At 39.6% G+C, this 19,687-nt stretch overlaps 1 protein-coding gene across 1 annotated transcript in view; it reads right to left on the reverse strand.

Annotated features, from left to right (window-relative positions):
- Positions 1-13,634, reverse strand: part of PODXL2 (podocalyxin like 2) — a 52,412-nt gene extending 38,778 nt beyond the window's left edge. The window contains exon 1 of the mRNA XM_039321888.1: positions 12,923-13,634. Within this exon, the coding sequence (XP_039177822.1) occupies positions 12,923-12,968 (46 nt within the window). The 5' untranslated portion in view covers positions 12,969-13,634. The remainder of the gene's footprint in view (positions 1-12,922) is intronic.
- Positions 13,635-19,687: the final 6,053 nt, after the last annotated feature.

Raw genomic sequence — 19,687 nt, forward strand, 5'->3', positions numbered from 1 at the left:
GAGCCCGCCAAAAGTCCCATTCTGCAAACGGTGCTGCACCAGTCGAGTAGTCCTCGACTTACGACCGGTTGAGTAGTCCTCGACTTACGACCGGTTGGGGGTCGCAGCATTAAAAAGATTGAGAACCACTGGATCAGACGTAATATCAAACAATATCTCAGTGGTACAATGCCTCTAGTTACTATTCAAGATACTACCAGAAAGTATTTGCAAATGTTTCGGTAAGATCCATCAGCATCTTCAGAAAACTGGGATGACATCAAAATGATACCTGCACTATGATGTAATTACATAAATGTTGCAACCTACATACTCAGATAAACCACCTGACATATGGACACAAAAGTAGTTTTCCCATGATGAAGTCATAATGCATCCCTGTGATCACTCAGTCTACTGAACACCCATGGCCCAGCTCCAGTATCTCAAGCTATTCTCTGCAGATAGAATTTTATCCTGATCAGATAAAACTGCTGTTGTTCTTTTCCTGCCAGATGGATGAAAAACTGACCCAGAATTAGTGCTAAAAACAAATGATTTGCCAACCCATTCTTGCTGTTCCTCTGCTATTATCTTTTTTCTTTTGTACAGAAAGAGAGCAGAGGCGGGAAGAGATTCATTTCAATCCCTGCTTTAGAGTTGACAAGAAGACACATAGGAGAAATAGTAGAGAAGGTCTGGTTGGGTGAAAACTGCTTACAACACCCTTTTCCCTAGAGGCTAAGATGACATTCCGCAGGAAAATCATTTTTATTACAAGGATATTGAGGACATATTGGAATATGTTGGGCAGTCTTTTCCCGTTAATATTTTTCACAGCACATTGCAATTTCACTGTCTCAAATCTGTGACTCAGCACAAACTTTCCACTCCATAATTTGCTACCTTCCTTTCTGCAGTCAAAGCAGAAGCATCGTAAGTTATTTGTCTTGACAAAGAAATGGCATGGTGTGGATAAATATAGGCTTATATCATTCTTGTAACAGTGCCAGTGCTCCTTTGGGGAGTGACATGCACATTCACAAGCAACAGGGTAAAAAAGTAGTGACGGTAGCACCTATGAGAGACTCCTCCAGACTTTAAAGCTCGATGGACTGTTCTCAGTGACTTTACTTGTGCATATGAAGAAAGGTCAGGAGCCATACAGAACTCCTATGGCTGTTTCCCCAGAATTATTGCAAAGCATCTATCTTGTACTTTTCTTGCGCTCTTTTCTCTACCTCCTTCCTTTTGCTGACTGTCTCTTATTTGGTGGTAGAACATTCTGAATGCAGAATTAGGAAGCCCAGCAGAGCAATCAGTTCTAATTAGGACTGTAGAAAACATAGGTGAAAGGCCAGCATTCTTCTCATAATAGTCCAAGCAGGGAAAGAGAGACTCCCTACAGAGATTTTAGCACACCCTCATTCCCAAGAGCCCTAAATATTTTCTGAGTTTGTAGCAAAAGGGGAAACAAATGTTAGTTAATGATTCGGGTTGTAGCATAGGGGATAATCGTATAGAGCCTTGTAGAAAACTCAACAAGACTATAAATATTTTAGAATTATCCATGGACAGAAAGGAAGGACATTTAGAGGAATGTCACCCAATTCTTTCCACCTGTGTAAAGTATAGATGGAAGTTGCTATGATGTGTCAAACTATGAGGTGCACACATATGCAACTCACCTCCTTTAAATGTAGGATTTGTTTATTTATTTATGAAATCTTGAGGATCTAATGAGGATGAGAACAAGGAGGAAGTGACAATACCAAAATCAGCCCCTGATCTTTAGAAAAGTAATAAGAACGTCATAGGAACTCTTGCAAAAATTGTCTCAAGATGACTGTGAAAGGCCACTGCTGTAACACCACCAGGAAACACCTCTGGCAGCAAAGGAGAAGAAAGGGCCGACTGAATCAGCAGTATAGAAATCCAGCCAGACACCTAAAAATGAAACGGAACAGAACGGAATAGTTGGAAGGGACCTTGGAGATCATCTAGTCCAACCCCTTGCTCAGGCAGGAAACCCTATACCATTTCAGACAAATGGCTGTCCAGTCTCTTCTTAAAAACTTCCAGTGTTGGAGCATTCACAGCTTCTGGAGGCAGGTTGTTCTACTGGTTAATTGTTCTAACTGTCAGGAAGTTTCTCCTTTGTTCTAGGTTGCTTCTCTCTTTGATTAGTTTCCACCCATTGCTTCTTGTCCTGCCTTCAGGTGCTTTGGAAAATACCTTGATTCCTGTTCTTTGTGGCAACCCCTGAGATATTGGAACACTGGTATCATGTTCTCTTTATTAAACTAGACATACCCAATTCCAGCAACCATTCCTTATATTTTATCCTCCAGTCCCGTAATAATCTTTGTTGCTCTTCTCTGCACTCTTTCTAGAGCAGACAAGTCAAACTCACGACGTCACGTGACATGCATGACGTATCAGAGCTTTTTCCCCATTGCCGGCAATGGGGTGGGCACGGTTTCGTCGTGACATGGCCGGCCTGCAGGCCGGCAGTTTGACACCCCTGTTCTAGAGTCTCAACATCTTTTTTGCATTGTGGTGACCAAAACTGAATGCAGTATTCCAAGTGTGGCCTTACCAAGGCATTGTAAAGTGGTATTAACACTTCACGTGATCTTGATTCTATCCCTCTGTTAATGCAGCCTAGCATTGTGTTGGCTTTTTTGGCAGCTGCAGCACATGGCTGGTTCATATTTAAGTGATTGTCTACTAGGATTCCAAGATCCCTTTCACAGTTACCACTATTGAGCAAGGTACCACCTATACTATACCTGTGCATTTGGTTTTTCTTGCCTAAATGTAGAACTGTACTTTTTTCACCATTGAATTCATTTTGTTAGATAGCGCCCAATGTTCAAGTCTGTCAAAATTCTTCTGTATCTTAAGCCTATCTTCTGGAAAGTTGGCTATTCCTACCAGCTTGGTGTCATCTGCAAATTTGATGAGTTCCCCATCTGTACTCTCATCCAAATCACTGATGAAGATGTTGAAGAGTAGTGGTCCTAAAACAGAGCCTTAGGATACCCCATTGCATACTTCCTTCCATGTAGATGCAGTTCCATTGAGGACCACACTGAGTATGGCTGGTCAGCCAGCTACAAATCCATCTGGTAGTGATTCTGTCTAACCCACATTTTCTATCTTATCTAATAATAGGTTGCTGTCTATTTTATCAAATGCCTTACTAAAGTCCAAGTAAATTATATCCACAGCATTCCTCTGGTCCACTAATTTTGTCACTTTGTCAAATAATGCAATAAGATTTGTCTGGCATAATTTGTTTTTGACAAACCCATGTTGGCTTTTAGTAATGACTTTTGTTTGCCTGTAGGTGTTTGCTGATTCATTGCTTAACTTTTCCAGAATCTTCCCAGATATTGAGGTCAGGCTGATAGGTCTGTAGTTTCCTGGATCCATTTGTTTTCCTTTTTTGAAGATGGGAACTACATCAGCTCTTTTCCAGTTCTCTGGTAGTTTCCCAGTGCTCCAGGATCTTTGAAAGATATAGTTCAGTAGTTCTGAGATCACATCTGCCAGTTCCTTCAGAACCTTGGAGTGTAGTCCATCTGGTCCTGGTGATTTGAAGTCATCTAGGGTGGACAGGTGCTCACTTGTCATTTTCTTGCCTGTTTTTACTTACTGTTTTTTGCGGTACTATTTTTGATAGGGTTTTTTTTTCCCTTTTATGTAAAGACGGATACAAAAAACAAGTTAAGCAGTTCTGCTTTCTCCTTGTTGCTTGTCACCTTCTTGCCACTTTCTCCCATTAATGGACCAATTGTTTCCTTGATTTTTTCTTGTTTTTTACATGTTGAAAGAAGCTTTTTTCTTTGTTATGTTTGACTTTTGTCACAAACCTTAGTTCATTTTGAGCCTTAGCTTTCCTCATTTCATCTTTATAGGCGCGGGGTTACTGCTAATATTCTGTCTTAGTTATGTGCCCTTCTTTCCACTTTTTATACTTGTCCTTTTTGTCTTTCAATTTATCAGAGAGTTCTTTATGCAGCTATGCTGGTTTCTTTTGAGAGCTGTTATTTTTCTTCTTCATTGGAATTGTGCTAGATTGGGCTTTTATAATCTCACTTTTCAAAATTTCCCAAGATTTTTGAGTTGTTTTTCCCTTGAGGATTCTAATCCATGGAATCCTTCCCAAGTTTTTTATACCTTTTTTATACCTTTTTGTTTTTCAATTTATCAGAGAGTTCTTTATGCAGTCATGCTGGCTTCTTTTCAGAGCTGTCATTTTTCTTCTTCATTAGTATTGTGCTAGAATAGGCTTTTATAATCTCACTTTTGAAAGTTTCCAAAGCTTCTTGGGTTGTTTTCCCTTTGAGGATTTTCATCCATGGAATCCTTCCCAAGCTCTAAGTTTATTGAAATTAGCTCTCTTAAAGTCCAAGACTCTAGTTTGAAATCTGTGGAGATCAATGTTAGTCCAGCTCTATCTCAAATTGCGAATAGAGTCTTTCTGGGTCATCTCACCTGCTGGTTTGCTGCCAGTCAATATTGGAAAGAGCTCTAAAGTAGCAATTTCTAGCCTGACAGCTCAGCTGGATGGCAGCATCTGGCTGAGCTAAGCAATTTTGATTAATCTCAGGAAATTCCAGGGCTGCAAACTAAAACCAAGAAGTCCAAAAAAACATTTTGAAGGGCTTGCAAACTATAGGACCTTAGTTGCAGGACACCATGAAGTCACTATTTTTACATTCAGGTTCCCTATTGATCCATAAATCCTACAGTAGCTTTCCTTATTCAGGTACGTGCATTTTGATCTATTTTGTGTCACGTATAGTTCTTAGTGCCTTAAACATTCACTCAAAGGGCTGAGTTTACAGAACAAGCCATAACCATGTTGTAATCAAAGTGCCTTTGGTTTGCCACTACACCATAAAATTAATATTAGGGTATTACACAATGTGAGAACCCAGTTTCTTTTGTGACCTCTACAAGAGAAAGTTCCCATCCAGTAGTGATTTCAGCAAACTATGATGACACCTAAAGAGTGATGCATATGCAGTGATGTCATCAAAATATGTATTCATTTATGTTTTCTCGTTTGCTCCTCCTTGGCCCCCTATGGAATACCCACAGCCCCAGGAGGAAAACTAATTCAAGCCTTTGAACTGTCACAACTTTCATTGATTATAAATTAGATCAAGAATTTAGCAAGCTTCAGATTGTGTCTGCTATTTCTCATTGCCATAAAATTACAGTATCTAGGAGTCATTCTACAAATGGGAATTAAAAGGGCCAAAATAAGTTTTAGGTCTAACAGATGAAGAAGTTAACAGCACTTCTTTGAGGGAAGCAATTTTTATCTTGGCCAAAATGAAATTTAGGCAAATAATTTTAATAGCTTTATTTGATAATGTTGCAATGAAACAGTCATGTTTGACAATTACTTTTGAGAGGAGTGACTATGATCACAATGATCAGCTAGAGATAGCAGATCTATGCTACAAAAATGCAGATGTCTACTAGGTGGTAATGAAAAGGTGGTATTTTTCGGTATATTGTCATCTAGCTGTGGAACATTACCATTCTGCAAGAACCTGATGAAGTTTTCTGAAAGACTATAGAAGGTCACTTGGATAGTGCCATTTTTTTTAATCACTAGAGTTTTGACTCTTGATCAGGGATTCCTTTTCTGAAAAAATCTGAAACCCTCTAAACTAGCAGTTGTCTGGAGTTTTGTGGCCACATCTGGTAGGTCCACTGAAGAACAAGCTAGACATCCTCAGGATTCAGGATAAAGGAACTACTGTATTTTTAATTTTCAGTTCAAAGATTGAGTGTGGGTTTATACATTACAGTATGCTAAAATATAATGTAGTTTGTCTCTCTGGCTTAATGTATTTGTATGAAGCCAGACAGCTGTAGTTTATTCCATGGCTAATAAAATCAGTTCACAGTGAACCTGTCCTAGCCTGTTTTGTGAACCTGATCAAGACATAAACAGAAGGGGATGCGTTTAAGGAAGACTTTATAAATAGAAAGCCATCTGTGGAAGATTTCAAACTTCTAGTTGTGACTTCCTGTTAAAAAATATTATAAAGTTTTCCTTTAAATGTAAGAGTCATCACTTGTATAAGAATTTGGATTGTTCGTGAATTCCTCATCTTTCTCTGCCCTTTTAGCATTTCCTGCCATTTAAAGAAGTATCCATTTGGTCTTTTATTAGTCTATCCATCAGCTGCAGGTTACTTGCCGGCAATTTGAAAAGGACCACATGTCATTGCATTTATACTAACAACTATCATCAACTGCTTTTAGTTGTTCTATATTTTTTCTTCCTGTATATGAAACCACTTGATTTTTATATCTGCATATCATTAAGATCTGCTTAATTTTATTAGAGGCCTCATTGCAGTACCCTAAGACCTGATAATCAGAAGTAAAGGATGCCAGAAATTCTTTTCTATAAAGCCATCTTAGAAATTTCCCAGAGGCCATTTTCAAAATCTGCCTTTAAACACTAGTATAAAGAAACTACGCAGCAAAATAATTGCACCAGAAATAATTTATCATTTCGTAGTCCCTGTAGTTTGAGCCTGGAAAGTGCATTTCATTTCATGCCCCTATTTATCTTTACAAGAGTTTACTGAGAAAAGTCAATGGTACCTCTACTTTAGAAACCCAGAACCATAAAGAGAGTACTGTATTAAAAAAAGGTTATGATCCACTGAAGGAAGACTAAACCTAACCAGATCTAAGCTAAGCTCTGGAACTAGGCTTTAATCCTTGGACTGACTTAAATGTGTATCCAAAAACCCTTTCTTATGGTTCCATCATACTAACTTCATAGTCTGGAAGAGCCTTCCTCCAAATGGTATGGAACAATATTAGATATATTTGAAATTGTCCATGCTGGTTAGGGATGAGGAGAGCTATCATCCAACTCTTTTAAAAGGATTAGATTTGGGACAGATCTGCTCTGACATCCCAGGAAAGTATATACTCTTCCATGATCATAACAAGAATCAGCCTTAAATAGTGGTGAACAGTTGAAGGAGCTATGTATATCCAGCCTATCAAAGAGAAGGATGAGAGGGAGACATGAGGGGACTATCACAAAGAAGAGGGGGATTGACTTATTCTCCAAAGCTTCAGAGGGCAGGACAAGAAGTAATGGGTAAAAGCTTGTTAAAGAGAGATCTTAGTTAGAAGTAAGGATTAATTTTCTGACTGTGACAACAATTAACCAATGGAATAATTTGCCTCCACAAGTTGTGGGTGCTCCATCACTGGAGGTTTTCAAAAATAAACTGGACAGCCATTTGATCAGTATGGTATAAGGTCTTCTGCCTTGAGCAGGGAACTGGACTAGAAGACCTCTGAGACCTCCAATCCTATGATTCTATGTCCAAACAAAATGAGTCTCATACAACAGTTGGCTGCAGGACAAAGTATCAGTCCTTGCAATATACTGTATGGGTTTAATTAATACTTTCTATCTCACAATTTTTAAAAAGAGATATTGATAATATAAAAATAATAAATCTGAGTCTATATTTTAGTACAGAATGCTTTGTCTAAGAACTTCCAAATATCTGGGACTTGGAGAAGTTTCCAAGTCAAACTATGACATCTACAGAAGGCTGTGTCCCTAACATTTAATTCTAAAGCTGAGTATTTTAGAGTTAATTTCCAACATATATAGTTATTTCTCTACAGATTTCCTTCAGAAACATAGAAAATTAAGATGGAGCCTATTGGTAAAAGTAGTTTAAGTCATATGATCATCAGAATGGTCAATTTGTATCTTTCCAAGTATATCACCCATAAATTTGTTAAAGTAGTTGTTTAAAAATGTTTAAAATTAAAATTGTGCATAGCTCATTGAGATTATAAATTGAGGTTGTTTGCTCAGATAATTTTGTTAAAAGAAACGTCACTTACACTATGTTTTTCTTGGAAAGGAGTTATAAAGAATCAAGATATCTTGAAATGGAAGAGAAACCAAAAGTTAACATTTTCTCAATGTGGCACAAAATTACACAATCTCCTAGAGAGAAGTAGAGCAGCAATTCCAGTTCAACCATAGTATGGGAAAGTGAGTTACATCAAATATTCTTTCATTGTTTCTAAGGTAAATTATTATATTCCACCAAACAAAATGAATAAAAATTGAAATACCTAAACATTAAGCAGTCTCGACAGGCAAGCAACGCTGGAGACCAATTTGACTACATTAATACTGAAACTGAGTCATATGTACAAATAAGTATCAATAAAAATTTGGGTGTTCCAACATTATATGATATAGCTACACACTGTTACGATTTTCTCATTTGCTGTAATTTAGTGCACCTTGCAGTCAGGTAATATATGTAGATAAACCTTGCTTGACAGCTACCCTGTTTAGCATCTGTTTGAAGTGATGACAGTGCTGAAAAAATAACTTTATGACTCAGTCCACACAGTCACATGATTGACATTTGGCAGCTTCACAGCAATCTTTTGACAAACAATTAATGAAGAAGCTGCCAATAAAATTGCAGGTCATAGTCACATGATGTCTTGCTTAACCACTTCAACTCACTTAGTGATTGCAGCAGAAGTGATGTTTTAAGTTTGTCATGTTTTGCTTATCAATCATACCATTTAGCAAGAGATTTGCCAGTCCTGATTGTGATTGTTAAGTGAGAACTACTTATAGGACACTGTTTTCTCAGATAGCATATAATATATGGAATGACCCTTAAACTTCAAAGTTGAAAGTTAACAATAGTTTCAATAAGTATTTTTGATAGGTGGAGGTTTCATTCTATGCAAGAACACTAAAGACAGGCAACATTTCAACTTTTCCACCATAAGAAACAAATATTTAAAACAAATACATTGATTATGACTTCCTGTTCCCACTGTACAATAAAGCTTAAACTCTGGAGTCCTTGGTGCTCTTTAGGTTTGTTTGCTTGCAGACATTTCATTATCCAACTACGTAACATCATCAGTGCTAGTGTGAATGTACAGTTTGTTCCTTGTTTATATACAATAGCTTGCCCTGCCAGTATTGGTGTGGGTGCGTTTTTCTCCTTCGTAGTTCCTTGGTTAGGGCATTATTTTCTGCTTGATTATTTTCCTGATATTAAATCCCTGCTTATCTGGGTTTTGGTTGCTGGAGAGGATATGTTCTGTTTGTTTTGTTTCCTTTTTAGTTTTGTATTGTTTCTTTTGAGTGATATGTAAATGTGGTTTATCTCTGTGTGTCTTTTTTGGCTCATTCATCTGAATGCCAAGCTTCTAGGAATTCCCTGGTGTTTTTGAATTTAGCTTTGTCTAGGATTTGGATTTAGCTTGGATGAGCAACCAACACCCAGATAAGCAGGGATTAACACCAGACAATCAAGCAGAAAATAATATGCAATTCAAGGAACTACCAAAGAAAAAACTGTACCCCCAATACTACAGGCAGGCAAGCTATTTTATATTAACAGAGAGCAACCCCAGACTCATTAGCACTCATGATTTTACCTAGTCAGGTAATGAAACATCTGTTAGTAAAGAACCAAGCTCAGAGAGCACGGAGCCTTCCTCAGTTCATCCCTGAGCTAGTGATATTCTCTTCTATTAAAGCTTAAACCGGAATGTTGAGATGTCTCAAACAAAGGCTTTTACTATACAGACACAAGTAATAATGTGATCACACATCACCGTAAACAGGAGTTTGTTTAAGAACGAATAAACCAAAATTAGATGAGGTGGCATAGCATGCTCATTTACAAGCATTAGGTGCTCTCATATAAGACAAGATTCATAGAATCAAAGACTGGACCACTGGGCCAACTTGCTGCTCAAAGCAGCAAGCAAAGTGACAGGCATGCCTGTCATAAGAAATGTATTTTGTTTTGAATCCCAAACAAAGAAGAGTAGCAGAAGTGGCTAAAAGGAGATAGGCCAGGGAAGACATTGGAAAGGGGGGGGGAGGAGCTAGCTGGTTAAATTGGATATGCATACTTGAATTCAGTGGTGGCAGCAATAGCACACAGATGAGCACACAAATCCTTCCTTTTTTCTGTGTCTGCTTAACCACCACCATTGCCACTGACCTTGACTTTTTCCTGTTTTCACTCCCCTGAAAATGTCTTTCTGGAATACATGTGTTTTGGGTCCATGCTCAGACCAAAGGCACTTATTTCAGGTCTGTGCCCAAAGCACTAATATTGTGATCCATACATAGACCACCCCAAACCAGCCCTTCCATGCCCAGAACATTTTGTATATGCATACAAATTAAGCTATACCAGATAGATTATTGTGCAGGCCTCATCTGGACACATACTATGAAACTAAGTCTAACCATTTATTTGGGAAATTATTTCCACTAGTAAATTGTTAAAAAAACTAACAACCTTTAAAAAAAAACCTCCCAAACATTCAATTGGAATTTGGTATTTGGTACCTGAAATCCATTATTATGAGTCCTTCATTCTAGAAGGAAAGTAAACACACTTTGACTTTTTCCCCCTATGTGATGTCCTTTCGTATATTTGAAGAATGCTCTCATATCTATCTCTTCAATCTTTTACAATCTTTTTACTAGCCTAAATGCCACCCAGCTCCTTCAAGACATGATCTCCCAGTGAGCCACGCTGTCTTTCATTGAACCTGTTCCAATTTCTCTGACTCCTTTTTGAAGTATGGTGTCCAAAAGTGGATACAATACTAGATATGAAATGTGATCAAGCTAGAATCAAGTGAAGCACTTACTAGAAAATAATACTTTTGTTGTTACAGCCTAAAACTGCATTTTTCTTTTTTGCAACCAAATCATATTGCTCACTTCTACTTTATTCTCTTTGCAATTAACCCTTTCAAAAAAATCACTACCAAGTCATATATCCCCACCTCCTGTACTTGTGTATTTGATCTTTGTTTCCCGGTGTTTCCCCCGCACTTGTGCCTGTTAAATTCCACTGAGTTTTAGCTCAGTCTTTTAGGATAATAGCTAATCCAGCTAACTGTATGCCATCTGCCAATCAGACAAACTTTCTAGTCATCTTTCATCCAAATCATTAATAAACATGACAGGCTGAGGATCTAGGACAGTTTCTTGTAGCACTTCACTTAATATCAGTTTGATGAGGAATCATTGACATCTGCAATGGCAAAACCACTTCTGAAAACTGCAGGGACTAATTCAGGTATTCACCAGGAGTTAACAATGATTTGATGTGTATGTCAGGGGTGTCAAACTGCCGGCCCATGGGCCGGTTTCATCATACAGGAGCCACGCCCACCCCATTGCCGGCAATGGCAAAAAAGCTCCGGTACGTCGCGTGATGTCACATGACATCACTAGTTTAACATGCCCGATGTATGTGTACATTTAATAGTCATTTCATTGTTATGTCATCCACCCCACAGTTAGGTAGCTTATCAATTTATATGTCATGGGATTCTTCAAGCAGTCAGAATATACCCACAATTTATTAAGTTATTTGACCAAAGAAATGAGACAAAGCTACCCTATCAGGATTTGTTTTTGATAAATCTATATTGAGTTTTGGTAACAACTGTAAAATATCCAGAGTGCTAAATACAGATCTTTTTGTGATTATTTTAGAATCTTCCCAGACATTGATGTTTCACCAATCTGTAGTTTGCTCCATCTTCCTTTCCTCTCTTTCTCCTCCTCCACCAGTTATCTAGGGTACATGAATGAAACTGAAGAAGTCTTTATCATTCTTAGTTTCCCTTGCATTTGTCAGCTTATTCTGATCATTTGTTTGCTTGATGCCAGCTCTACAGTTTCAATCTACTGTCCATGCTCTTCCTTTCTGACCTGTCCTCTTTTCATTTTTAGATCTTCACAAAGCTTGTTGGTAGCCCCACTGGCTTGTGCTGCCTCCATTTTTCTCTCCTGAAATTAAATATTTGTAAGTGTGTTTTTCATATATCCTTTAAGAACTCTCCCATCTTGAGCTCCTTTCACCCTTAGCTTCTCCTACCAACAGAGAACTCTTAACTGTTCAGATTTTATTAAAATCTGATTAATTTTAAGCCCAAGATGCACACCTGATTATTTATTTTGCCTAATGCTTTGTGTGAACCTATATGTAGTTTGGAAACCCGGCTTTCTATCTTAGCAAGTCACAACATAGTCACAACTTAGCATAATGTATTAAGAAGTTTTTAAAGTCTGTCTCATCAAGGTTGTGTTCCCAAGACATGCTTTTCCAATCATTTACTCAGGAAGGCTAGCTTTCTGGATTTGGCTGAGATATTGAACCATAATCCAATCATATTAGGCATAAAATATGTTGGGGTACAATATGGTTGGCTTATTTCTGGTTTTTGTACCTCCTGAACAGAGTTTTAAAAAAAAGTATTTCCAGAAAAATAGCAGCGTCTCACTGACCCAGCCAGGAGGAAAGTAACTTCTTGCAATCCTGAGGTGACATCCTAGACCTAGAGAAACCTTCTGGGAAAGAAACGGCGTTGCGCGGCCAAAATGAAGACGTCCTTCCTCCTAGTGGGCTCCTCTTCCTCCCACCTCCCTCGTGACAAGAAAGCCTCAGGATCCCTTCGGGCTCCCACCTCAGCCGAACGGATCGGCCCCCCTCTCCAGTTCGCGCCTTAAGGGAGCCCAACGCGGCGAGCGAGCGACCGAGCAAGCAGAGCAGCTAGAACCGCCACTTCGCTGCTCCTGCCCAGACCGGCCCAACGCCCGCAGGGGACGGCTGGAACCTTCCCACCGCGCCGCTCCTTGGCTCCATAGGCGGCGGCAGGGAGGCAGACAGGCAAGCAGGCAGCCCGGAGCCCGCTCCCAGCTCCGCGCCGCGCCGCGCCGCCTGCCTCTTTGTCCAGGACGCGTTGGAGCGACCCTCCTTCTCCTGGTTCGAGCCTGCACGCGGACTGAAAACACCCCATGCCCCGTTACTACGAAGCGACCCCCCGGGAATCAGGAAAGGCTCACCCCAGGCCAGAAGCAGCCGCAGCGCCCGACGCCTCACAGGATTCATGATGCTTCCACTCCGGCGCCGCCGTGCTCCTCTCCTCCTCCTCCTTCAGAGGGACGTAGCTTCTGCTGCAGCAGCTGCCCACGGGGCTCGGCCCCTTCTTGTTACTGAAGAGCCCCCTCTCTCCTGCCGTTGCAGCAGCTCGGGCTCACACGGCATCGCCCCCGCGACCCCCCTCCCTGGTGACTCGCAACTTTCCCTGCAAAGCTCTCTAGGTCCTCCCTCCCTCCTTCCCTCCCTTCTAGGGGAGCTTCAAGCTGGAGGCTGTGGGCGTGGGTGAAGAAAAAGAAGAAACAAAAATCGGAGGGCTTCTACGTTGCCCGATCAATACACGAACGGCTCTGGTCCAAGGCCAGCAAGCAAATGCAGCGGCGGCAGCATCCACACAGCAAATGCATACAGCCTGCTTGGCTGGGCTGGCCGATCAAACCCTTGGCAAAGCCGTCGCGCGCATCTCTCTTTCTCAGTTTAAAAAAAAGAGAGAGGGAGAGAGAGAGAGAGAGAGATGCGAGAAGCGAAGAAATCAATAAGGATGGAGGCAGGAAGGCAGGGCTCTGCGCGGGCAGCTGCAGCGGCTTGGCTTTGCTCCTGGAAGCGACTCAAAGCGTTGCCTCTCCACGCCCCCTCTTGGATCGGTGTGGCCGCTGCTGTGGGTCTCCCAGGTTTCCAAGATGCTGAAGTATGAAATCGTGTGCATTGCGCAGTGGGCTGCATTCTGCCCCTTCCCGGCTTCAGTTTTCACCCGGGTCCTAAAGGGAGAGGGTGCCGCCGATTCCGTTTATTCATTGGGCAACTTACGGGGACAAACGACGCAAGACCTGAAACTTGGTCTTTGCCTGAGCAGAACCCACGAAGGCCGAGATCTAGCGGTGCCGGCCGGAGAAGCACTACTTTCCCTGGCCGGATAGGACTAATTTTCCATTGAGGGGATTCTCAGAAGTATGTCGTTCTTTAATCTGCAGCTGGGGAAACTCTTCCGAATATTTGTCTAAAAAATACAAAACTGTCTGGGTTTCGCTGCAGACCCAGCAAGGGGTTTACTCTGAACCCATTTCAAGGAGTTTACCATAATCTTATTTTTTTTAAGAATGCAATATTCTGCATTGAAAATAAAAGTTGAAAACGCATCAATTCATTCAGATCACAATGACAACTGGTTTGTTCTTTGCCGCCAACCCCTGAAAAAAGGCCATTGAACAAAAAGTTCCAAAATTAAGGTTACATATAGCATAAGAAATTTGATGTGCACAACTTAAAATCTCATAAAGGTTCAGATTACAAAGAAAGCTTGCAGAATATTGGTCTTAAATATGTACAGAACAAACGCTGAATACAGAGTCCCTGTTAAAACATAGGTTTCTTTAGCACTAAAACTGGTTCTTGGGTGTTCACATCTTTTCACTTGAAAATCCAATAAAATCCAACCTGTTAAAAGTTGCTGGTTTCTAATCATTTTTATCTTGCTCCAGTAAATTCTCCCCAAGGCATTTGCTTCTGTTATGCTTCTTGCCTCCAAAATAATTCAGTCTCCTAAACCCACTGAAGAGAGAAGACCTGGAATGATCTTTTTGTACGTAACCCAGAGCCATACCATTTTCAGAGTTCATGTGGCTTGACCAACACAGTTTTGCAGCTTGTATTTTGCAAATGTCTGGCATGGAGGCGAGAGATTGTACAGTTAAGTGTCAGAACGTGAGGCCTACTAGTCCTCGATTTATAAGCACAATTGAGCCCAAAGTTTCTGGTGTTAAACGAGACATTTGTTAAGTGAGTTTTGCCCCATTTTACAACCTTTCTTGCCACAGTTGTTAAGTGAACCACTGCAATTGATAAGTTAGCAATCTGGCTGTTAAGTGGATCTGGCTTCTCCACTGACCTTGCTTGTCAGAAGGTTGTAAAAAGTGATCACGTGACCTCCCTGGGACGTAGCAACAGTGATAAATATGAACCAGTTGCCAAGCATCTGAATTTTGATCACATGATCACAGGGATGCTGCAAAGGTTGTAACTGTAACAATGGTCATAAGTCGCATTTTTCAATGCCATTGTAACTTTGAATGGTCACTAAATGAACTGTTGTAAGTCGAGGACTACCTGTATTCACAAAGATATTTTGAAGGAAGAGGAATTAAAGTAAGCAGAAGAACATAATAAAGCAGGGAAATGTCAGCAAAGTAGTTGAAGTCTTTGGAGACATATCAGCGAATTAAATTAAACTTTGACCACCAATAGGAGTTTTTTTACATTAAAATAATTCCACCTAGGTCTTGGGTGTATTAAAATCACATTATCACTTAACATTTGTGTGAATTGTTCTATGAATTAATTCATAATTTCAAAATAATCATGTGATACAACCTGTCATAGACATGCCTTTTCAGATAGTTGAATATTTTGCATTAAAAAAAATAACGTCTGGATTAGATCTAGCAGTGGCTTTACATTAATGGAAAGCACTTTCATTTATACAAGATCATAGAATTCCAGATGAGGGAAAAGACTGATCATCTTTACCCATTGCTATCCTCCATGCCTTCCCCCTTATTGTTCCTTGCTTGCTGATCTCCAGATATGCTAATATTACCACTCCCCCAAATCTCTGAAGGATGGCTTTTAGCCAAAGTCTCCCTTTTTTCCACAAAATTATCCATAGGTACTTGGGCTATATCAGGGGCATCCAGGGAGATAGCAAGTAATAATAAAAACAGTGGTAGTCTCTGTGCAATGAAAGCTACCATCTTGTTTCTTTCAGCACCATCCCACCCTAGACACCAATGGGCTGAACAGTGCTTTATGTTTGAAAGGGGAAAGACAATCTGAAGCTCAGATAGCACTGTTGGCATTTTTTCCTACGCTCATGTGCAACTGCATGCAAAGTCTTATTTGATATCAGGATATCAAATAACAGAAACTGTACATCAATGATATACAGTTATCTAGTTACCAGTTATCCAGGTAAAGTTGTCTAAAGTTTGAGTCGTGGCAACCGGACCTATTTTTTTTTTAAATATTTTATTAATTTTCTAATTTTACAATTAAGTATTTAAAAAGCAACGTGGTGGTTGGTCAATCAATAGTTCAATAACATACATAAATCTTTAGTACAAATCTCAAGTTACAACATCAAATATTTCCTTATTTTTCTTCTTAGTTTGAGACATTTCGCTGCTTATCCAAGAGCTTCTTCGCCAGTCAGAGCAAGTATTGTAATGTATTTTGGGGAAGAAACCTCTGAGGTTGGTGAAGGAGGTGTTGGTACATTTCAGCTTGCTTTGTGTAATCAACTAACAAAATGAAATTCAATGGTGAAAAAAGTAAGGTTCTACATTTAGGCAAGAAAAACCGAATGTACAGGTATAGTATAGGGGGTACCTTGCTCAATAGTAGTAACTGTGAGAGGGACCTCGGAGTCCTAGTGGACAATCATTTAAATATGAGCCAGCAGTGTGCTGCAGCTGCCAAAAAAGCCAACACAGTGCTAGGCTGCATTAACAGAGAGATAGAATCAAGATCACGTGAAGTATTAATACCACTTTACAATGCCTTGGTAAGGCCACACTTGGAATACTGCATCCAGTTTTGGTCACCACGATGTAAAAAAGATGTTGAGACTCTAGAAAGAGTACAGAGAAGAGCAACAAAGATGATTAAGGGAATGGAGGCCAAAGCATATAGGGAAAGGCTGCTGGAATTGGGTATGTCTAGTTTAATGAAGAGAAGGACAAGGGGGAACATGATAGCAGTATTCCAATATCTTAGGGCTGCCACAAAGAAGAGGGAGTCAAGCTATTTTCCAAGGTGCCTGAAGGCAGGACAAGAAGCAATGGATGGAAACTAATCAAGGAGAGAAGCAACCTAGCACTAAGGAGAAACTTCCTGACAGTTAGAACAATTAACCAGTGGAACAACCTGCCTCCAGACGTGGTGAATGCTCCAACACTGGAAGTTTTTAAGAAGAGACTGGACAGCCATTTGTCTGAAATGGTATAGGGTTTCCTTCCTGAGCAGGGGGCTGGATTAGATGACCTCCAAGGTCCCTTCCAACTTTATTATTATTATTATTATTATTATTATTATTATTATTATTATTATTATTACTACTACTACTACTACTACTACTACTACTACTACTACTATAACTTCATCTCCTATGTGTCTTAACAGTTTCTTCTCTTCAATCGTCTTAATCTGGAGCCCTTGGGTTGTGTAGTTGTCCCTCTTAACTTCTAAATCATCATTTTTCCTTTCCCATCTGTTTTCATCCTAACCTAACCTAAACTGGCATGCTGTCATTTTGATTTTGCAGTCCAGTTTTCCCCTTTTATAGATTCTAGTGCCCTCCAGATGTTTTGTGTTATAGCTTCTATCAGTTCCATCCTAGTATCTCTTAGGCTAGAATACTGTATCCAGAGGTCATTAAATTGCTATTCTAAACAGTTTGTGAGGCCTTTGCCCTAGAGAGATTGTAAAATTGATTGTTCTCTATTGATAGTCCATCTAGAATTGCTCCTACTGACTGAGACTTCTGGTATTTGTGGTTCAGCAATACTTGCAGAGCCCCCAGTTTCCCCATCTTTGCCCCACAGCCTATTCCTTTATATTTCTACATGAATACTACTGACTGCAGAAGCAGATATCAATTGCATGCAGGGCAATGCTGACCTTGTGTGGTATAGCAGCTCCTTTGAGCCTCAGCCAAAATGCTTTCTATCAGCTTCTTCTCATTCAAGGCTCTCCAAATGGCTGAACAAAAGAAGGATGAATCTAATGAACGTATTAATGATAGCTGGGGCCAGCTGCATTGGCAGGGAAAAGAATTCTCAATGGGTATCCTCAAATTATTCAAATGAGAAAAAGCTATAAAGGAGAGGATGTGTATGTTTGGAGATACGTGCTTTCCTAAGAAGTGTATAGTAAACAGGAATAGGAATACAGGAAGCTTTCTTAAATTAAGTAGGAACTATTTCAGCATAATTTGTATTGACAGATAATTTCTATAGGATATAGGTGGCATAAATGGATAGGTGGGAATGAAGCAAGAGAGTAAAAGTAACTGGTCCATCATGAATTCCAACAATAAATGAAAACGGTGACCGTCTGGTAGGTTTAGCCCCACTTTTCTTTATCTTACAATAAGCTTAACATTACCTATAAGGATGCTAAATTTTGTATCACAGCTATTAAAGCATGCATACGATTTGCCACAGGACAAGGTTGGGATAACAAAGAACAGCTATTAAACCCAGAGTGAGTTATGTCATAAGCCAGAATTTTACATATAAATTTAAATGCTGTATACTACTATTGTGTCTGCTGTCCAATTCTCTCTGCTGTTCATTGTTTGAATAACTAATTTTATTCACTTACTTCAGATATGTGATTTAAACATAGTTCTATTCATGAAATATATAACATGAAAAAGTACATCTATAAGCAAGGCTGATTTAATTGTTCATTATTAAAGCCTGAGAGAATTAGTAACAAATACAAAGGGAGTGAGAAGTATGGCAAGTGGAACAGACAATTTCTTGGTAGTGCTCATGTATAACTTGGAATAAAATGGACAGGGAAGAAAAAGAAGAATGGAAGCAAAAATGAAAGCATCAGTTTGCAAATGCCAGCAGAGTACTCTGTCTGCTGGGCCTCCTTGCTGCTCACAAGCCTACAAAAAATGGTACAAAGAATCTTGTGTAAACCAAAAACTTGCATATCCTACTAAGCAAGAAAGGGCAACATATACAGAAACAAGACTGTAACCTTCACTGCATAGGGCAGACAAGATGCCAATTACAGCAAAGAAACAAGGAAAACAAAACTACAATAAAGAAACAAGATCAGAAAACAAAACTACAATAAAGAACTAAGATCAGCCACCCATGTCCTCAAAACGAGCCACACATTTGACTAGAATACCATAAAAATAATCAGCCAAGCAAATAACAGAAGAGCCAGACAATTCCTGGAAGCTTGACACTCAAATGGCATTCATTCGAATGAACCATCAACAGAACAATAGAAGTAGATATAATTTGCCTCCCAATCAGGTTATCATCTGAATTGTTCACAACAGACTGACAAGGTGGACCAACCAGAACAGAATTAACACCATGTCCAACTTCTAATAATGGATACTTCATCAAATCACCAACCACCAAGCCCACAAAATTCAAACCCACCCAGATTATAAATAGAGCAAGGCAATCTTGACTTCTGGAATATTGCATTAATAAAGTTTTGATGAACCCCATAACAAAGTATATGCAACACTAGAGATTCACCCTTTGGTGCAGATCTTTGTGAGCCTGGAGACACCCCCCCCCCAAAAAAAATATGTAGAGGGAGTCTGGGCTACCATTAGTCCAAGAAACTATGAGTTTCAAATGAAAGGTTACTACAAGGTAGATTAATTGCTAAAATAATGAATATAAACTACTTATAAAGGAAAATGGAAGCTGCTTGGAAGAGAGTGAAAAGAATTTCAGAGTGCAACAGATGTATGTGGAGCTATGTTCATGCCGGAGTATAAAAAGGATGATGAAATGAAAGAAATATGAAGAAAATATGCATTTAGGGGAATATTGCTATGCTGTTTCAGACTACAGTTCAAAAGGCTGGTTCTGACCTACAAGCCATATATGGAATGGAAAGACCTCTCATTGGAGTTTAATTTGTTCCAGAGAGCTATTGGGGCCTGACGCCATATACAGATAGTCCTCAGCCTT

This window comes from Crotalus tigris, unplaced genomic scaffold (genome assembly GCF_016545835.1).
Source record: "Crotalus tigris isolate CLP2741 ecotype Arizona unplaced genomic scaffold, ASM1654583v1 scf7180000023829.5930981, whole genome shotgun sequence".
NCBI classification, from domain to species: domain Eukaryota; kingdom Metazoa; phylum Chordata; class Lepidosauria; order Squamata; family Viperidae; genus Crotalus; species Crotalus tigris.